Source organism: Alternaria rosae (genome assembly GCF_020736505.1).
Source record: "Alternaria rosae strain MPI-PUGE-AT-0040 chromosome Unknown BKA58scaffold_2, whole genome shotgun sequence".
NCBI classification, from domain to species: Eukaryota; Fungi; Ascomycota; class Dothideomycetes; order Pleosporales; family Pleosporaceae; genus Alternaria; species Alternaria rosae.
This window is the reverse complement of record NW_025763571.1, coordinates 30,121-46,641: the sequence shown is the minus strand read 5'-3', so window position 1 is coordinate 46,641 and position 16,521 is coordinate 30,121. Positions and strand designations below refer to the sequence as shown.

General features: G+C 54.2%; 9 protein-coding genes across 9 annotated transcripts; 4 read left to right on the top strand and 5 right to left on the bottom strand.

Moving 5' to 3' along the window:
• Window positions 1-8: 8 nt before the first annotated feature.
• On the bottom strand, window positions 9-915 carry BKA58DRAFT_397629 (carnitinyl-CoA dehydratase; the record flags this gene model as incomplete). The annotated part of the gene is made up of 2 exons (XM_046171437.1): window positions 9-450; window positions 512-915. The coding sequence occupies 2 exons, from the start codon at window positions 913-915 to the stop codon at window positions 9-11; spliced, it is 846 nt and encodes a 281-aa protein (XP_046028290.1).
• A 1,547-nt stretch (window positions 916-2,462) lies between these two features.
• Window positions 2,463-5,184, bottom strand: BKA58DRAFT_408355 (uncharacterized protein; the record flags this gene model as incomplete). The annotated part of the gene is made up of 2 exons (XM_046172081.1): window positions 2,463-3,791; window positions 3,844-5,184. 2 exons carry the CDS (start codon window positions 5,182-5,184, stop codon window positions 2,463-2,465), a joined length of 2,670 nt encoding a protein of 889 aa, XP_046028289.1.
• A 210-nt stretch (window positions 5,185-5,394) lies between these two features.
• Window positions 5,395-7,912, top strand: BKA58DRAFT_74557 (RING finger domain-containing protein). The gene is made up of 2 exons (XM_046175846.1): window positions 5,395-6,026; window positions 6,082-7,912. The coding sequence occupies exons 1-2, from the start codon at window positions 5,614-5,616 to the stop codon at window positions 7,802-7,804; spliced, it is 2,136 nt and encodes a 711-aa protein (XP_046028288.1). The 5' UTR covers window positions 5,395-5,613; the 3' UTR covers window positions 7,805-7,912.
• On the bottom strand, window positions 7,871-8,543 carry BKA58DRAFT_74553 (uncharacterized protein). The gene is made up of 2 exons (XM_046175845.1): window positions 8,335-8,543; window positions 7,871-8,276 (listed from the first exon to the last, which is right to left on the bottom strand). The coding sequence occupies exons 1-2, from the start codon at window positions 8,346-8,348 to the stop codon at window positions 7,937-7,939; spliced, it is 354 nt and encodes a 117-aa protein (XP_046028287.1). The 5' UTR covers window positions 8,349-8,543; the 3' UTR covers window positions 7,871-7,936.
• A 1-nt stretch (window position 8,544) lies between these two features.
• BKA58DRAFT_74552 (deoxyribose-phosphate aldolase 2) lies at window positions 8,545-10,062 on the top strand. Its single transcript, XM_046175844.1, has one exon. It carries the CDS (start codon window positions 8,667-8,669, stop codon window positions 9,933-9,935), a length of 1,269 nt encoding a protein of 422 aa, XP_046028286.1. The 5' UTR covers window positions 8,545-8,666; the 3' UTR covers window positions 9,936-10,062.
• Window positions 10,043-11,049, bottom strand: BKA58DRAFT_74547 (uncharacterized protein). The gene has a single exon (XM_046175843.1). It carries the CDS (start codon window positions 10,873-10,875, stop codon window positions 10,150-10,152), a length of 726 nt encoding a protein of 241 aa, XP_046028285.1. The 5' UTR covers window positions 10,876-11,049; the 3' UTR covers window positions 10,043-10,149.
• Window positions 11,050-11,805: 756 nt separating this feature from the next.
• On the top strand, window positions 11,806-12,173 carry BKA58DRAFT_397623 (uncharacterized protein; the record flags this gene model as incomplete). The annotated part of the gene is made up of 2 exons (XM_046171436.1): window positions 11,806-12,009; window positions 12,063-12,173. The coding sequence occupies 2 exons, from the start codon at window positions 11,806-11,808 to the stop codon at window positions 12,171-12,173; spliced, it is 315 nt and encodes a 104-aa protein (XP_046028284.1).
• Window positions 12,174-12,518: 345 nt separating this feature from the next.
• Window positions 12,519-13,640, bottom strand: BKA58DRAFT_435196 (glutathione S-transferase; the record flags this gene model as incomplete). Its single annotated transcript, XM_046173316.1, has 3 exons — window positions 12,519-12,581; window positions 12,659-13,486; window positions 13,536-13,640. The coding sequence occupies 3 exons, from the start codon at window positions 13,638-13,640 to the stop codon at window positions 12,519-12,521; spliced, it is 996 nt and encodes a 331-aa protein (XP_046028283.1).
• A 449-nt stretch (window positions 13,641-14,089) lies between these two features.
• BKA58DRAFT_375126 (uncharacterized protein) lies at window positions 14,090-15,807 on the top strand. The gene is made up of 3 exons (XM_046169393.1): window positions 14,090-14,457; window positions 14,522-15,198; window positions 15,257-15,807. The coding sequence occupies exons 1-3, from the start codon at window positions 14,335-14,337 to the stop codon at window positions 15,744-15,746; spliced, it is 1,290 nt and encodes a 429-aa protein (XP_046028282.1). The 5' UTR covers window positions 14,090-14,334; the 3' UTR covers window positions 15,747-15,807.
• The last annotated feature ends 714 nt before the right edge of the window (window positions 15,808-16,521 follow it).

The following is a 16,521-nucleotide window of genomic DNA, read 5'->3' as shown; positions in this document are numbered from 1 at the left end:
AGTCACGTCTACAGCTTGGAAGGTCGCCAGTTTGGTTTCCGCTTCTCTGCAAAAGCCTTAAGCCCCTCTAGCGCATTATCCCCCGCGTTCAAGCCGTGGTTATACTGCTCAATCGTTAGTTGAGTAGCCCGCTCCACGCTCCCGGTTTCCCAAGCTTCCTTCAGCGCCGCTCGTGTGACAATTGCCGAATCGGGTGAAATCGCCGCGATTTCATTTGCCAGTTTCAACGCCTCCTCCACTACTGTGTCTTGGGATGGCGATATGCGATTGACGAGGTTGAGCTCTTTCGCTCGTTGTGCGGTGATGGGTCGGCCTGTCAATGCCATCTCGGATGCGATGGGGAGGCCTACGTTGCGGACTAGACGTGGTGGGCCTCCTGCGCCGGCGAAGATGCCACGGAGAGCTTCTGGGAGGCCAAAGGTTGCGTGAGGTGCCGCCACAACCATGTCGCTGTGAAGCCGCTGATTAGCAGCCTGTCTCATTCCTCAATTCATAGCGAAGCGCGACGTACCAGCCCAGAACAATTTCGAACCCTCCACCCAGCGCAAACCCATTTACAGCAGCGATAACCGGCTTCTTTCCCATCCTTCTGCTCAGCCCCCCAAACCCACTCACAGGGTGTCGCATCATGCCGGGATTTGCTTTCAGCTCCCCGCTCCTAATCTTCCCGAGTTGAATGAGATCTTGTCCGGCGCAAAAACTCTTCTTGCCTGCTCCTGTGACAATGGCAACGCGGAGGTTGGGCTCGTGGTCGAACCAATCGAATACCTGGCCCATTTCAAGGTGTCCTTCGAACGGTATCGAGTTCATTTGTCTTTCGCGGTTGATTGTAACAAGGAGGACATAGTCGGCTGGATAAGAGAGGACGACGTGTGAGGTGAGAGGTGGCGTTGTTTGGCAGTTGACGGATGACATGTTGGGCAGGGGACGGCGGACGAGACGATCACTATGAACTGTTCGAGTGAGGTCACATTTGCGACTGCTGTCGTGAGAAGTATTCAAAGGTATGGATAGCCCACGGCTTCGAGATATGGTACCAGGCTGCTGATGGAACGAGCATGGGTAAGCTTGGGCGTATTGAAGCCGAGGTATCTTCCCCGCCTGACACTAATGCAACCATGTCTAAACACCTCGTCGGTCGGCACTGTGTCAACCTTGAACACATAGTCATTGTTTACATCTCGAACAACTGAAAAGACACCTGGAGTATCGCTCGATTCAGCGCACGAAGCCTTCAACATTATGCACCCACTTCAAATAAGCACGTTGCGACCGAACCCTTTGAGGTTTCCTTGTTTGCCAGTGGCGGCCTTGACTTGAAGACGCTGACAACACTTACACCTCAGTACACGCTCTGGACAGTCTATGTAAGCCCAAGCGACTGCTAGAACGTACAAATGATTACAATCATGCCGCGCTGTATCTTATCGCCAGCTCTCGTTTTCGCAATTATTGCGCTAGGCTCTGGGGAAGTGACCTGACCTTAGTAGCTTCTTTACCGTATCCAGTGTGACGTAGCGTCCTTGATCTGATATCGTAGGGAGATTATCCGCGTGTCGGGGGTGAGTTCCGAAGGACGCCGTGGCGGCACCGACGTACTAATCTGTCTCTACGTATCACTGGTGATATCTGCCTTTGGGAAGATATGGCCTTGGTAGCAGATGTATTTGTATAGCCTTGGATACTGCATATGCGTTTATGTACGACGCTTAGTTGTATCTATCAAGAGCTCTTCAGAGCGTAAACCCGGCTTATTTCAACGCATACTTATAGCTCCTCGTCTTGTTGTAAGCATTTGGTCAATTGTGAATTATCGCTACTCCTTCCGTCGCGTTCCAAGATGCTTTACGACAATGAAGTTGTCTTGGGACTGCATTATGGCACATGCTGCGGCAACATGGCTACTAAAGGAGAAGGGTTCGAAGAGAGCGATACCCCAGTCCCGAGTCAGGACATGCTGTTTTGCACATTGGTCGAAACACACTTGTATGAATAGTCTTTGACGCGTTCTTCAGCGACCTTTCACGTCTAATTGGGCTATACCAAATTTGGACACCTTTCTGATGACACCTACTTGTCTATCCATTCATCTTAGCGCTTGTCGATCTTACATTATAATAAATCCATCAATCGCGTGTATTCAATAGACTGTCCAGGCAAGAGTAGTTAGTCTAGTATATCAAGCATATAAAAATGGGCCAAGAGTGAATATTGGATCATTTTATTATTTGTCGCGTGCTAAACACCTGCCACAGGGTATCACATCGACATGAAGGCGCCACTACTCTCCTTGGTACACCATGCGGATCCGGTAGATCTATTGCACGCGTCATTGGCATGTATATCGTGGCTTTTCTTTCTCGGTCGTAGATGCTGCAGTAAACGTTGGAGGTGAGATGACAAAACGGCTCGAATAGACGCCGGCTCATCATATTTCGCCTGGCCCATCCACTACACATTGTTCAAGTCTCCATGCGCTGGTAGAATAGGATGTAGGCCACCTTGTTGTCGCGCATATTCTCGCTGGGCAGTGGCGTCCTCTTGCCCGCTGAGATAGGAGTTGCCGTACCATTGACAGCACTGGTCCATTTCTTGATGCTGTCCTTTTGCTTCTCGGCTCCATTGACTTGGTTCCAGCCTCCTTTGTCCGTCTCTTGCTCATCCAAGTCGATCCGGGCGAAGAAGTTCTTACTCTTCCCCACATCGCTCTGGTGTTGCTCGAGCGCAGCCGCCAGGACCTTGGGATCTTCTTCAGCGCCGCCCTCAGCGACATCTTCGGCGCGGATGCGACGAATGATGGTATCGTCCATTCGGATCCATTCCTTGCCCTCCTGGCGCCGGAGGTCGACGGTGTAGTGGCCGCCACTTGCGTTCTTACCGTGGTGGTACACGACACCTATAAGCCGGTAACGCGGGAAGCATCCCTGGATCTGATAGCTGCTTCGCTTATGCGGGGGGAATACCTCCCTCGGAAGCTCCAACTCCAAGGGGTATCCAATCTTCTTCCAAATCTTTTGTGGTCCCTTTTCGTCGTAGTGAAAACGCTTCAGGTGAAGAATGAGGACTGGTGGGAGGGTCTCGATGTGCACTTGTTTGGTGGAAGCTTTGGAACCCCGAGCCGCACCGTCCAACGTCTCCAGACGTGTAAGATTCTTGAGAGCATCAGAGATGTTGTTAGTGTTGGGCTCACCGATATCAAGCTGGAGGGGTTGGTACGGCTCAAGCGTGACCGAGGCCTTCTCGCCTGGCCTCTTGTATTCCGACCGCAACTTGCCACCGAAAATCTTGGTGATGGGACTTTCAACATCAATCGCCCCAGAGTTTTGTGTAATGGAAGTTTTTTGCTTGTGCCCAACCTCTTCCCAACCACCATCAATGGAGCCTGATCGTGCGGTCCCGGGGGATGCGACGGCGTCTGCGGTCTGGCTCTGCTTGCCACTCTTGATGATGTGGACGCACTCGTCATGCAGTCCAGCAAGCAAGAAGCCCAGAAACTCCTCGGCGTCTTCTTGCTGACCCCTCTTCATGTTGTCGAATCGAGGCAGACGCTTTATAACGTCGTATACGTACTCGGGTGTAAGCGGGTCACCGTACTGCTCGAGCTCGTTGCCTTTGAGCCGAAGACGGAGTTGATCGACGGTGTCGGCAGAATCGATGAGTCGGAAGTCGCGCAGGAACATGATCATGGCGTCCACAAGAGGTGTTTCGGACTTGAAGCTATGCGCAGCGCGCTTTGAAACTTGATCAAGGAAGTCGTAAAAGGGAACGCAGAACAGGAGTACTTGGAGAATCTGCAAGACAAGTCAGCGTAGCACAGAGTAGAGTAGCGGGACTAGGTCGCACCGAGTTCATATAGCACAAGTTGCCCGTGTTTACAAGCCCTCGAGGCTCGATAAAGGAAACCTTTGTCTCGGCGTCAACTGAGAAAGACGCCAGAACGTGTGCAAGCGTGATGTTGTTGGACACTACAGGGCCGTTGGGAACAGCCAAGGTATTGTTGGGAAAGGGGGCTGGCTGCGCGACGACAGGAGTGTTCTTCGCCCTCAACAGCTCTGCCCAAGATTTTGGTGCTGCCGGCCGAGGCGGGGATGCCTTTGGTGTCTCTTCGGAGTTTGGGCCTGTGTGGGGTGTTGTTGCTGTAGTGTCTCCATTCTGGGTGTGCTCCTGATGAATGCCGGCGGGCGATTTAACCGACTGTTGTGTCGTCGAAGGTGCACTAGGAGCCTGTATTGGTTTGACAGGAACGCGGGGCACGGCTGGTATCGTGGGGTTGCGGGCGTGCTGCTTGACAGTAGCTGAAGGCTGGGCTGGCGATTGTGCGGGCAATGGTGTTGCAGTAGACGGCGGGGCAGATTGCGCCAGATCGACTTCTGAAGGCGGGTGTGAGGTAGACGGAGTATCGACATCAGCGTCAGAGGGTGCTGGTATGGTAGAAGCCTGCGAGTCCTCCGGTTCCTCGGTCGGGGTCAGCTGGCCTTGGGTGCCTTGGTCGAGGTACGTGGCGTCATGCTCGTCCACGGGCTGCTCGCGCGAGGGCAGGGCCAAAGCCTGGTCTTCGATGGACACGGGAGCTCTGCGCCTTCGCCGGCGGCGTGCAGCGCGCGGCGGGAAGACTGAATCGGGGACGGACAGCCAGGGCAGGGGCGGGTAGAAAGGCTTGAATGTGATGGATTGCGGCGTGGGCGGAGCGGCCTCTGTAGGCTTTGACTCAGCCTCGGGAAGAGGGGCGTCGAAAGTCATGGGAGCGGGCGAGTGCAGCGCAGGCGTGAGCGGGGCGGGTGCAGGCGTGGGCATGCGCGGAGCAGGCGGAGTGTGCGAGTGGACGATGGGCGGCGTTTGCGCCATGGGGCGGTTGGCCGGAGGGCCAGTGTGCAGATGCGAAGAGACGACGACGGGCGACGCATGGGGTTGAGGCTGGAACTGGCGCGGAGGCATGGCGTACTGGGGCGGCGGCGGCGGCGGCGGCGGCGGCTGCTGCTGCTGCTGCTGCTGATAAGGGTACCATTGCTGCTGCTGGGCATAGGCGTGGGGAGGGCCATAGTGCGGTAGGTGGTGGTGGTTGTGGTGGTAGGGCGCGGCATAGGGGTTGTGGTGGACGGGCGAGTGTGTCTGTGGCGGCATCGAGTGGTGGTGGTGGTAGAACTGCTGCTCGTGCCTTCTGCCAGGCATGTAGGGGCCGGGCATCGTGGGCGCTGGAGGCCGTGTTGCCTCGACCGTGGGCGCTGGCGGGAGCCGTCGCAGCCAGCTTGCGAGGCAACGGGGAGAGGGAAATGTCTAGTGGGACTGCGGGGTCATGGTATCAGGACGACATGAGCGCAGCACGGGCTGCCCGCGACGGAGACACGTGGGGTGCAGTGTAGAGGTAGAGGTCGGGGTGGATTGCTGTTGGGGTCGGGATCGATGAGGTTGTAGAAGAAGCCGCGCCAACGTGATCCGAAAGGGCAATCGCAGCCGTCTGTGCGGAGACGCTGTCGTCAGAGCACCATCGCCACTCGGCCTTGCGACTCTCGTCGTCTCCAAGCCACCTCTTGGGGACGCCAACCCTCGCAGCTACATACCACCGCACTCGCACTACTCGCCCTTGTCCTGCTCGTGAACCCTTAGCTGGGCGTCATGTCCAGCAATCCGCCCACCGCCGCCGCCTCGTCCAAGGCCTCCGCTCCCTCGGGGCCCGCTTCACCCGCCCAGACGCAGACGCCCTCCGCCAGCACCAGCAGCTTCTCCGCGCAGCCGCGGGGTAGTGGCGCGCCCGCGCGGTCATCACCGACTCCCCGCAACTCGCAGCAGGAGAAGAAACAGCACAGGGCGTCGAAGCGCTTCAGGCAGACGGACGAGGATGCCATTGCCGAGTCTCTCGCCATGCGTCCCTTCCAGAACCGCAAGGGCCAGACGTCCATTACCCACCTCATGAACTTCAGCTTGCCGCCCCGCCCAACCAACCATGCCGCCCATGGTCACGCAAGGAGCTATCGGCGCAATCCGACGTGGGGCCTTGGCTCGGGCTACCACGCTGTAGACAAGGCAAGGTGAGAGTCCCAGCAGGAGCAGCACCGTGTCGACTATTCCGCTAACACCATGCAGATACGTGCACGCCAACTACCGCTTCATCGTAGACCCCCGCGGCGACTACCGCGCCCAAAGTGTCGATGCCGATGTCCACCTCGATTGGAACAACGTCCTGCAGATACTGGCTTCCGAGCTTTCGCAAGATGCCTCGTGTCCCATTTGCCTTGGCACACCCGTAGCCCCCAGGATGGCGAGGTGTGGCCACATCTTCTGTCTCCCATGTCTCATCCGCTACATGCATTCCGAAGACGACGCCAAGGCCCGAGACAAGCGGGCACGTTCGAGCAAATGCCCGCTGTGCTTCGACACCATATACGCATCTGAAACGAGGCCAGTGCGCTGGTACACAGGCCAGGAGGGTGAGCCTCCCCGCGAGGGAGGCGATGTAGTTCTCCGCTTGGCTGTCAGATCCGCGGGAAGCACCCTGGCTATGCCCCGCGATGGCGCGTACGCTATGACCAAAGACGAAGATATCCCTTGGTATCATGCCGCCGAGGTAACCGATTATGCTCGCATAATGCGCGGTGGTGAGGACTACATGCTGCACCAACATGATCAGGAAATTGTAAAGCTGGAGCAGCAAGGAAAAGAGGATGAAGTCATGTTTGCCGAAGACAGCATGGAATGGACCAACAAGGCAATAAGGAGTATCCGAGAGGCCAAGGAGAAACTCAAAGGAATCGGAAACCCACCAGAGGAGCCCGCCAAGCCCGTGGAAGCCAAGATGAAGAGAGCGCCCATCGTATTCGACGAGACGACGGCACCAGACATGTACACCGTACAAGACCATTCCCAGGTCGGTCTTGCTTACGGCAAGGACAGGGCCATGTCCGTTTCTTCGCACTCTTCAGCAGCAAGCCATGGAATGTCTTTGACGCTTGCAGAGCTTCGTAATCGACAGCACCACGAGCACCATCAGACGCCCGCGGAATATTTCTTCTACCAAGCACTGTTGCATTACTACTTATCTCCGCTAGACATTCGCATTTTGAAAGCGGCTTTCGGAAATTTCGCCTCGTTTCCCTCAACGATCCTTCCCCGTGTCGAGCATGTATCTACGGGACATGTAGTCGATGACGAATTGCGCAAGCGCACAAAATACCTGGCGCATCTACCGTACGGCTGTGAGGTTGGTTTCCTTGAATGTGATTGGACCGATACTGTCGCCCCAGAAGTGCTGGAGCGCTTCCGACCCGATATTGAGAGAAGGCGAAAGAGGCATGTTGAGAAAGAGAGTAAAGAAGAGAAGGCACGACAACGTGCGGAAAAGGCCGAGTACGCCGAGTTTGCATCTGCGCGCAGAAGGCGTCCAAGCATGACAGAGAGATTCTCCGCCGACGATTTTCAGCCTCTAGCATCAGGCAGCATGCCGGACGCGCAGCCCGTCATGGATGGAGACAACTCTTCGACGTCGCCACCCTGGCCACGGCGGCGTGGCGATGGCTTCGCTCCGTTGGCTTCTCCTTCGTCAAGCCCGTCAGCGCCACGGACCGTATGGGGTACGGCGATGGTGGCAGGCACGTCTCCAGTGTTTGAGCCGCAGGATCATCATGATGGCGATGATGGGTGGCTGCAGGGCTGGGAGAAGGATTTGCTTGCCGAAGAAGACATGATTGCCGAAGCACAAGCCATGTCTCTAGGTGGAGGCGAAGAAGGCACAAAGAAGCCGGCCGGTGGAAAGAAGAAGAAGGGCAAAAAGATCACGTTGATGAGTACGAATGTACGGAGGGGAGCGTAGTTAGTTTCGTTAGCATCACCGAGTCGCATGGCGCGAAAGGGAGCAATGAAGACGTCAAGATAGGCTCAAGACTACGCCGCCATTTATCGTCAGCCATGCAAGCGCAGTCCCCATCGCCTCACGTCGCCTGCCCTAGATCAAACAAGCGCTGCACGCAGCTGTGCCACCCATCTGAATCGGCGGTCTTGAGTCGCTCGTCTGTGCGATGCTCCCAGCATGTCCACCGCCCCGCGCTTGACTACCAGACCTGGGTCCAGCACGACCCCGCCCATGCATGCCGCCCTGGTAGCTGCCTGGTGCCGGTGCAGTGACGGCAGGGCGATACGTGGAGTTATTGATGCTTGGTGCGCGGTAGGGGGACCCTCGTGCGGCGGCCCACGTGTCGAGGGAGAATAGCGTAGTAAGGTAGAGGGCGAGGAAGGTGAAGAGCGTGCCCGTGGGCGTCGTGGAGGTCGCAGGCGAGGCCGTGGGCCTAGAGCGGGTTGTCAGTATTGTATGCGAGCAATAAAGGGGGCGGTGGCTAGGTGTACTTGTGACCCTCCATGTTGTGAGGTGCGTTATCTCGAGGATGCTTTTAGATCAGAGCAGCTTATACCACTATCGTGGTGGGAAAGAGACATCGAAGTTAAGTTGCGCTGCTGCAGTGGGCGGAGCGAGCGGCGGTGCCGCAAGCCGCAAGCCGCGGTGCGACAAGGGTGGGCGCGCTAAGACATGACAAAAAGTTGCGACCTTCAACGAGCATCATACCACCGACCGATTCACATTGTCCCACGACCGCACCCGTGACTCAAGAGCACGTTACGCCATCTTTGTTCACGACGTCATTACTTTGAAGGGCTCCAGCTCAAGTCGAAGACTGACCATGACCGTGCATCAGCCTCCATATGACAACTTCAATCCTGCCAAGAAACGCAAACGCGACACCCAAGAGCAACAAATAGACGACGTTGATACTTCTAAACCTACCGCTCTTTTCACACCAACCAAAGGCCGCGACTGGACCGTCACTATCGCTTTGCCCGGAAGTTGGACTCTCAATGCCAAGAAGCCCGATCACAAGACTATCCAAGTCGGACGAATCGCACGCGCAGCCGCCATCTACTGCGTCGATGAAATCATTGTATTCGATGAAGATCCAAGCAATGTCGACCCCAGAGTCGTTGATCCAAAATATATCCGCAAAGGACGGTCCAAGCAACAAGTCCTCGACTCTATCCTGGAGCACGATGAGGCATGGCAGAACCCAGACCAGTTCCTTTGCCATTTATTGTCTTATGCCGAATGCCCACCCCATCTACGATACGACGCCGAGGATCCCCGATTGAGCATCTTCAAGGAACATCAGAATCTCAAATGGGTTGGTAATCTCCCGAGTATGGATATGCCGCACCATCTTCGAAGCCACGAGTGGTGTCGGTATCGCGAAGGTGTTTTTGTCGGCCCAGCCCCTTTACCCACATCATTGATACCCAAGAACAACAAGTCAGGGACATCTCTGTCTCATGACTCAGAGTACGCATACGTCAAATGCGGTCTGCCGTACCCCATCCGCGTCCCTGTCCCCAAAGAAGCCCCTCCTGAGCAAGGCATGCGCACAACCGTTCGCTTCACAAATGCCGATGCACCACCCAACTGGCCTCACCTATCTCAGCAGGAATGCAATCGACTAGATGCTACGGCATGCGCGGCCAGCGTCCCACGTGAGGAAGGCGGCTACTACTGGGGATACACGGTCCGACGCGCTCCATCACTCAGCGCCGTCTTCTCCGATTGCGAATACCCAGATGGCTATGACATGTCTATAGGAACATCAGAACGCGGCCAGTCTGTCTACTCACTGTTTACTGACACCGGCAATGAGTCTGCTACGTTTGCAGCGACAGCCAGAGCTCACAAACCCTTCCAACACCTCCTTATTGTATTCGGTGGCCAGGCGGGCATAGAACCAGCTATTGCGAATGACCCGGTTCTCGCGGCAAGGGGACTGGGCAAATCGATGGCTAGTGAGCTTTTTGATGCTTGGGTTAATTTGGTTCCGGGACAAGGCAGCAGGACAATTAGAACAGAGGAAGCTGTTGTCATCGGACTTGCGGCGCTGAAGCCTTGGGTGGACAGAACGATGCAGGTATAGAGGCATGATCAGCCAGGTTCTCGGCCTAGTGCTAGGAGGTTGACATGCAATTGCCTCATGCTCGACGGGTTTCACAATGAAATCTATCCTCTACAGAACAGTACTTGAACATTATTAGCTGTACTAGATCTATGAAACTGTCTTGCTTCTCCATGCATCCTCGATTCTGACACCCAGACAGGTCAGCATATGCTCGTCACGGCCTTTCCTAGCCTTATAGTGTACCCTCGCCCAAGCACCTCTTGAGAGGAAACTCATCGCCTGTACAAAGACTGATAACACCGTCAACCCATTCCATATTATCAAATTGCTTTGACTCGAACGAGTCAGCCTGGTAGTCGGATAGCTCTCCATCACCGCCGATGGTACCCGTCCAGACACTTCCACTCGCACGGTTGGTCCAGGGGTTACTGACAAAAGCGCCGTACTTGTCCTTGGGGACTTCGGCGGTGAAGGTTTGAGTCTGAGTCGTTTGCCACGTCTGGCTGTAGTCGATCGACATGGAGACTTGGAGGAAGTCTTTTACAAGTGTCAAAGTGCTGCTCGCCCCAACCGAAATGCTGTTACTAATGGAGAAACCCGAGGCGACGGAGATGGTAGTCGGTGCGCCCTTGGTGACTTGGCTCATCTGAACATCCCAGCCCAAGAAACGAGAGTTGGGGTTTGGAATGATAATGCTAGTGTCGCGTTTCAAGTGCTGCTTGCCCGGCATCTTGGTCTCGTTGCCGGAGAAGTGAATCTCAGCAAGGTAGGCAGGCTTCGGAGGTACAGCACTGGCCTTGCGTGCAGCTTCCAGCTCTTCAAAGGCGGATCGCTTCATAACAGTGAAGTGGCCTTTGCCGTGGAGGATAACGTCATCCAGTCCGATCCTTACGGGTGCGGGAGCAGCCGCGACGAGAGCGGCACCAAAAATGAGCGTAATGAAGGAAGCGGAGTGCATTATAGCGAGTATATATATGAAGTGAAACGAATGTGTAGAACTTTATGAAAAGAGTGACAGCGCAGGTAAGATGGTGAGAAGAATTCATGGTCAGGAAGGCGTGCTCTACTTATCGTCAAGACATGCCAGAAAGTTAGCACCACATTGGCGGCGTCGGCAGTATAACTGATCATAACATGGGTCCTGAGACCCAATTTTCACATTCCAGCTTTCTCAGCAAGCACGCACGTCAATACATCCCTTGGCAGGGATCTATGAAGGATTAATAATGGTGGAGTATACGAACCTAGGTAACGTGTTCAGGTGCGCGGCTGATTGGCCGCATAGTTTTCCGGTGATTTGCTGTCTCGAAGTACGAATAGTTCTTTCATGCCTACCCACAGGATCGCCGTAGGATCTCTTGTTCTGAGTGGGCCTTGCTAGGCCCAAAATTAGTCGAGAGACCCCTCGAGTATCACTGTAACAGAAACACGCTCGCATCGTTCTTTCGGGCCGAAGCGCATGACGTGCAAACCCTTTCCAGGTTCTCGGCATCTACCCTTAATAATACGAGGCATCGGATTCCCGACTTCTAATAGGACGCTGTTCTAATAGTCGACTCGGTTCACCTGCCGAGAGAGCGTGGTATCGGTGCATTGCCGTGTGGTCCCTCGATACCGTGGTGGCTCAACCACGTTTCACAACCTTGGAAGGAAGGGGCACTCGCCACAATTGCGCCGAAAACAGACGAAGGACAGTTGTAATGATGGCGATGAAAGCATGAACGAAGATCCATTCTTTCATCAGTTCATACTTATTTATCTTGTTTCCACATCCGGTTCTGAACAGTACCCAACTTCCGCTCTTTAATCCTTTGGTGCACCTGGTTTTTGAAGTCAATTCTGTCGTTACCCTCGCTCTTTCCATAATATTTCGAAACCTGAAGCCGTCATGCGTTTCTCTGTCGTCATCCCCGCACTTTCCGTCCTCATGGGCTCGTTTGTCAGCGCCGACCTCCACAGGGAAGGTCTTTGTGTTGATGAAGTCGGCGGACAATACGTATACAACGCCGACGCAACAACAAAGGCATGCGACGCATATCTGAAGCGCAACACTGGCGGCCAGCAATGGGATACATGTGCCGATTGCAAGATGGTGAGACATACAAGAATCCTTCCATGAACCCTTTGCATGCTAACATTGTGCAGACCGAAGTCGGCAAGCTCAACCTCTGTCAATCGCTAGGGAATCATATCGGTGGTGATGAGTTGAACTATTACTGCAAGGAGAATGGCGCTGGGAATTCATTAGCCTCATAAGCAGCGGTTGACAAAGAATGGCTTTCGTGAAATGCAGCGACTTTGCTGTCGCTGTGTTGCGTTGGGGGTTGATGTATGTCGTCTTGCAAAGTTTTACCAATCAAGAGTAATGTAAATCGACAACAAAAGGCTCACAACACGGACGCATCGTTTTGCATGGGCTCATATCGTCATCTCCCCCATTGCGTTGTGTCCCGAATATCCCAACTTCCCTGCAATGACTACAAGGTACAGTGCACTTGCTAACCATCTGGTCCGCTAGTGCTTTCTAGGGCAATGCTAATACGGCTATTGTGATCGAGAGGGCAAACATCTCGGTAATAAAAAGCGATGAGACAGCATCCCTTATCTTGGAACAAGCCCACTAGATTCACTGAACGTAGCGATAACGATGAAAGGGAACCAGATCTGTCAGGAGTCTAGATCATAGACTTGCACGCGACTTTGACGATACTGAAGTTCCATCGCGGAAAATGTATACGGACGCTTTTGTTGTTACAGATGATGGTCTCGTTAATTGTAAGACCAACAAGAATTCCAACAGTCTTTCCCATCTGTCCATAATCGGAAGGAAAGATCTCGACCTCGTCGCCGTACTTGAGATTATGTGGATTGTCATCGATGATTGTGATGTTTTCAGGTGAGGTAGAAGTGCCAAGAATTCGTTGGACCATAGTATTTCCGTCCAGCGTTGTGGGCATTGGCATTTCCTTCCTTTTCTTTTCCAGTTGTGTCACAAATCTCTCTACCCACGAAAATACTCTCGGATACGTCTTAGCGTTAAAATAACGCGCGGGAAGACTGTCCTTCATAGTGGGCTCCGACATCAACCACTTGAACGGCCACACAGAATCGATATCTGCTAGCGACGGCTCCTGCGTGTTCAGAATCCACGCCCTGCCATCAGCAAGGAAAGTAGACTCCAACATGTCAAAAGCTAGCTGCAGATGCTGCGTGCCCTCGGGCCGCCCCGACTCCATATCATCGGCAGTGAAGCGCCTTCCCATGAGCTTCTGACGATCATCCACAAAGGCTTCATTCGATAAGAAGCTTGTCTCCTGCCAGTATGGTATCATCCTCACGGCGTTGGCGAAGATACCGCCGTCGATTGTCCAGCTTTCGAAGAGCTTTCGAATACCGACAACCATTGGCGTGCAAGGTGAGAGAGCGCTGTTGGGGTACAGAGACTCTAGCTTGGATATGATGAATCGAGAATCGCAGTATATGTCCTTTCCGATGATCACGACGGGTATCTTTCTGTAGCCGACCCCCAGCAGTTCAAGATCTTCACGCGGCATGAATGCCGGCTGGATCTAGATGGCTTCTTAGCTGACGCAACTGAAAGAAGCGGGAATTATGTACGCATTCATCGTAGGGTATACCGCGAAGCCATAGATACCATAATACCCGGTGCGAGAAGATGGAGCCTTCGTAGTGGAGCACGACTGGCTTGTCGAGAGGAGCCATGGTTGTTGAATAGGATTTGTTCGAACAGCGTGGAATGTTGTTGCAGACGCGTAGTGAAGTGGAATATGTCTTGAACAACGATAGGGCGGAACATCTTTCCATTACCCCACCCCATGACGTGAGGCCTGGCGCATCTCCGTAGCCATCGAGCAATAGGAATCTTTGTATGCCACGGGACGTAGAAGCGAGCGTCTGGCCGTGATTGTTGCAGTATTAGCGTCATGACGACGGTCGAGTAAGCTGCCGTACAATACCAATCTTGCATTGGGGAGGTGCCTCGATACAGGCTAGTCGGCATGCTTTTCGAATGGCCCATTGCAAATGATACCGACACGTCCAAAGCGACAAAGCATCAATATTCCGACGTGCCACCTGGGGTTGTGCTCTGTTGTTCTGTGTGCTGCCGGCATTGTCACCCCACGCCGAGCGTTGCCGACCTGCGCGCACGCCCGGGGTGCTGCAAGCACTGCAAGGGTGGCTTCGAGCATCCCCGCATTCCCCACGCCACTCCGGAAGAGATATCATCCCGCACGCATCGAAACGCGCTGCGGCCGGCGATAGATGCGTGTCCGATAGAACGTTAGCCGAGCACGGCGACGACGCGCCTGCACACGTCAGCTCCGCTGGGTCGAGTCGTCTTCGCAACTTGACTCGTGTCTTGTCTTTTCCGCCACGACTTGGACCAACGCCAGCTATGCCACACAAGCTCGACATCTTGGTCGTGGGCGCTGGGCTCTCTGGACTCGCCGCAGCGATACAATGCGCCTTGTCAGGGCACTCGGTGACGGTACTGGAGGGCGCAAGGGAGCTGGCTGAGGCATGTGCTTACGCCTATGACACCAGATGGTTGCAATCGGTGTCTATACTAACCAGCATTCCAGATAGGCGCGGGCCTCCAACTTACACCTAATGCTACACGTCTCCTGCTGAACTGGTCTGTGTACGACACTATCCGCGATCGTGTCTGCGAGCCCATCGCACTGACTGTCCACAACTATCGCGGCAAGATACTTGCGCACGAGGCAGAGTTCGATGCGAACATCCGCCGCAAGTACGGAGCGCCATTCTCCGACTGCCATCGCGTGGATCTGCAAAAGGCCATGGTCAAGCGAGCGCAAGAGCTGGGCGTGATCGTAGTACTGAACGCAAAAGTAACGATTATAGATCCGGGGTTGTCCACCGGCGATAGGGCGCGCGTGACGACCTCAGAGGGCCAGAACTACGATGCCGATCTTATAGTCGGAGCAGACGGGCTATGGTCCTCTTGTCGATCTACTATGCTAGGACGTAACGACCCCCCACTACCTACAGGAGATTTGGCATATCGCATCGTGCTCAAAATTGATCAGATCAGCGATCCGAAGCTGAGGGAAATGGTGCGATCACCCGCGTGTCGGTTCTGGGCAGGTCCAGACGCACACGTTGTAGCATATAGCATGCGTGGCGGCGACATGTACAACCTGGTTTTACTCGTGCCCGATGATCTGGAAGAAGGTGTCGCAAAGACTGAGGGCAACTTGGAGGAAATGAGGAATTTGTTCGATGGATGGGACCCAGTGTAAGATGCCCCGCTCGTCTCGAGCTACGACTAAAACGCATACTTACCATTTACACAGGTTAACTCAGCTACTTGGTTATGTGGATAAGGTAGACAAGTGGAAGCTGATGCACCGGGCGGAGATGAGCTCGTGGGTTAACGCGCAGCATAATCTTGTGCTCATCGGAGATTCGTGTCACCCAATGCTTCCTTACCTCGCTCAAGGCGCAAATTCTTCTATTGAAGACGGCGCCGTCCTGGGGCTCTTATTAGCTCCGGAGCACTTCAACTCCCACGACGAACTACCAAGTACACTGCAGTTGTTCCAACAACTACGCAAGGCACGCGGCGAACGCATTGTGAAGGAAACATTCAAACAGCGAGAAGATTTCCATCTGCGCGACGGGCCACAGCAGGCAAAGCGGGATGCGCTGATGCTGGCCCAACTGGGAAAGCCCCTCCAAAGCGCATTTCCGAGTCGATGGACATGTCCCGAGGTACAACCTTGGCTTTACGGTTATAACGCGATAAACGATGTAAAGGCAGCGTTGCAGGCTAAGTCGTTATAATAGCGCGCAAGTTATAGAAAAGAAGTCTATTAGAATATTAAGCAATATATTACAGCGTAGGTGTATAGCAAGTAGCTGCCCTAACCGGTGTTGCAACGAGACAGCGTTAATGTCAGAGGTCAGCCAAAGACTTTGACACCTATCACCCGCAGAGGTATAGCCTAAGATGGGGTCAAACGTAAACGCCTAGGTGATCCATTTCCGGCCAGAGCACGCTCGATGGCGTATACGGAAGCTAGAAAGCGGGTTCTGGCACTCGCGCGCGTAATGGTGGATGGCGCATCGGCGACCAATGACTACCTTCTGCGTGGCGTATCGGGACATGTGCTATCGAGCGAGGCCGAGAACGTTCCGTCTAGTGGCCATAGAATGGTCTTTCATGTTATATGGACTTGTTCTGGTCCTAGCGAAGGCGCTGCTGACGTTGCTCGTAAGATAGAGAACCCGGAGGCTGAGCGGGGTAACATTAATGCCAAGTATCGTGTCACGCGGGAGACGTTGGTCCAGAAAATCTAACAAACTAATTACATTAGTCCGCGGGCAAAGGGAGATGGAACTCTGAGTTGGTGCTCAATTGAGGACTTTGGGAAGCGTTAAAGGGGCCAAAAATCGGAAGGGAGCTGAAAACGGGCTTCAGGCTGCAGAGCACCATGGTGGCGTGCAACGGATTTGTCTCTAAAGATAAAACAAGTCAGTCCTGGTTGCCACCAGATCAAGATACACTTGTAAGCTCCCCCTTTCTTGCAGCTATCGTGGACTAAAGCGTTCGAAGGAC

Excerpts from the sequence above, each read along its gene's own strand:
- BKA58DRAFT_74552 (XM_046175844.1), top strand. The coding sequence starts at position 8,667 with ATGACCGTGCATCAGCCTCCATATGACAACTTCAATCCTGCCAAGAAA.
- BKA58DRAFT_74547 (XM_046175843.1), bottom strand. The coding sequence starts at position 10,875 with ATGCACTCCGCTTCCTTCATTACGCTCATTTTTGGTGCCGCTCTCGTC.
- BKA58DRAFT_74557 (XM_046175846.1), top strand. The coding sequence starts at position 5,614 with ATGTCCAGCAATCCGCCCACCGCCGCCGCCTCGTCCAAGGCCTCCGCT. Across the intron at positions 6,027-6,081 it reads CACGCTGTAGACAAGGCAAG|ATACGTGCACGCCAACTACC; the intron begins GTGAGAGTCCCA and ends AACACCATGCAG.
- BKA58DRAFT_375126 (XM_046169393.1), top strand. The coding sequence starts at position 14,335 with ATGCCACACAAGCTCGACATCTTGGTCGTGGGCGCTGGGCTCTCTGGA. Across the intron at positions 14,458-14,521 it reads GCGCAAGGGAGCTGGCTGAG|ATAGGCGCGGGCCTCCAACT; the intron begins GCATGTGCTTAC and ends CCAGCATTCCAG. Across the intron at positions 15,199-15,256 it reads TTCGATGGATGGGACCCAGT|GTTAACTCAGCTACTTGGTT; the intron begins GTAAGATGCCCC and ends CCATTTACACAG.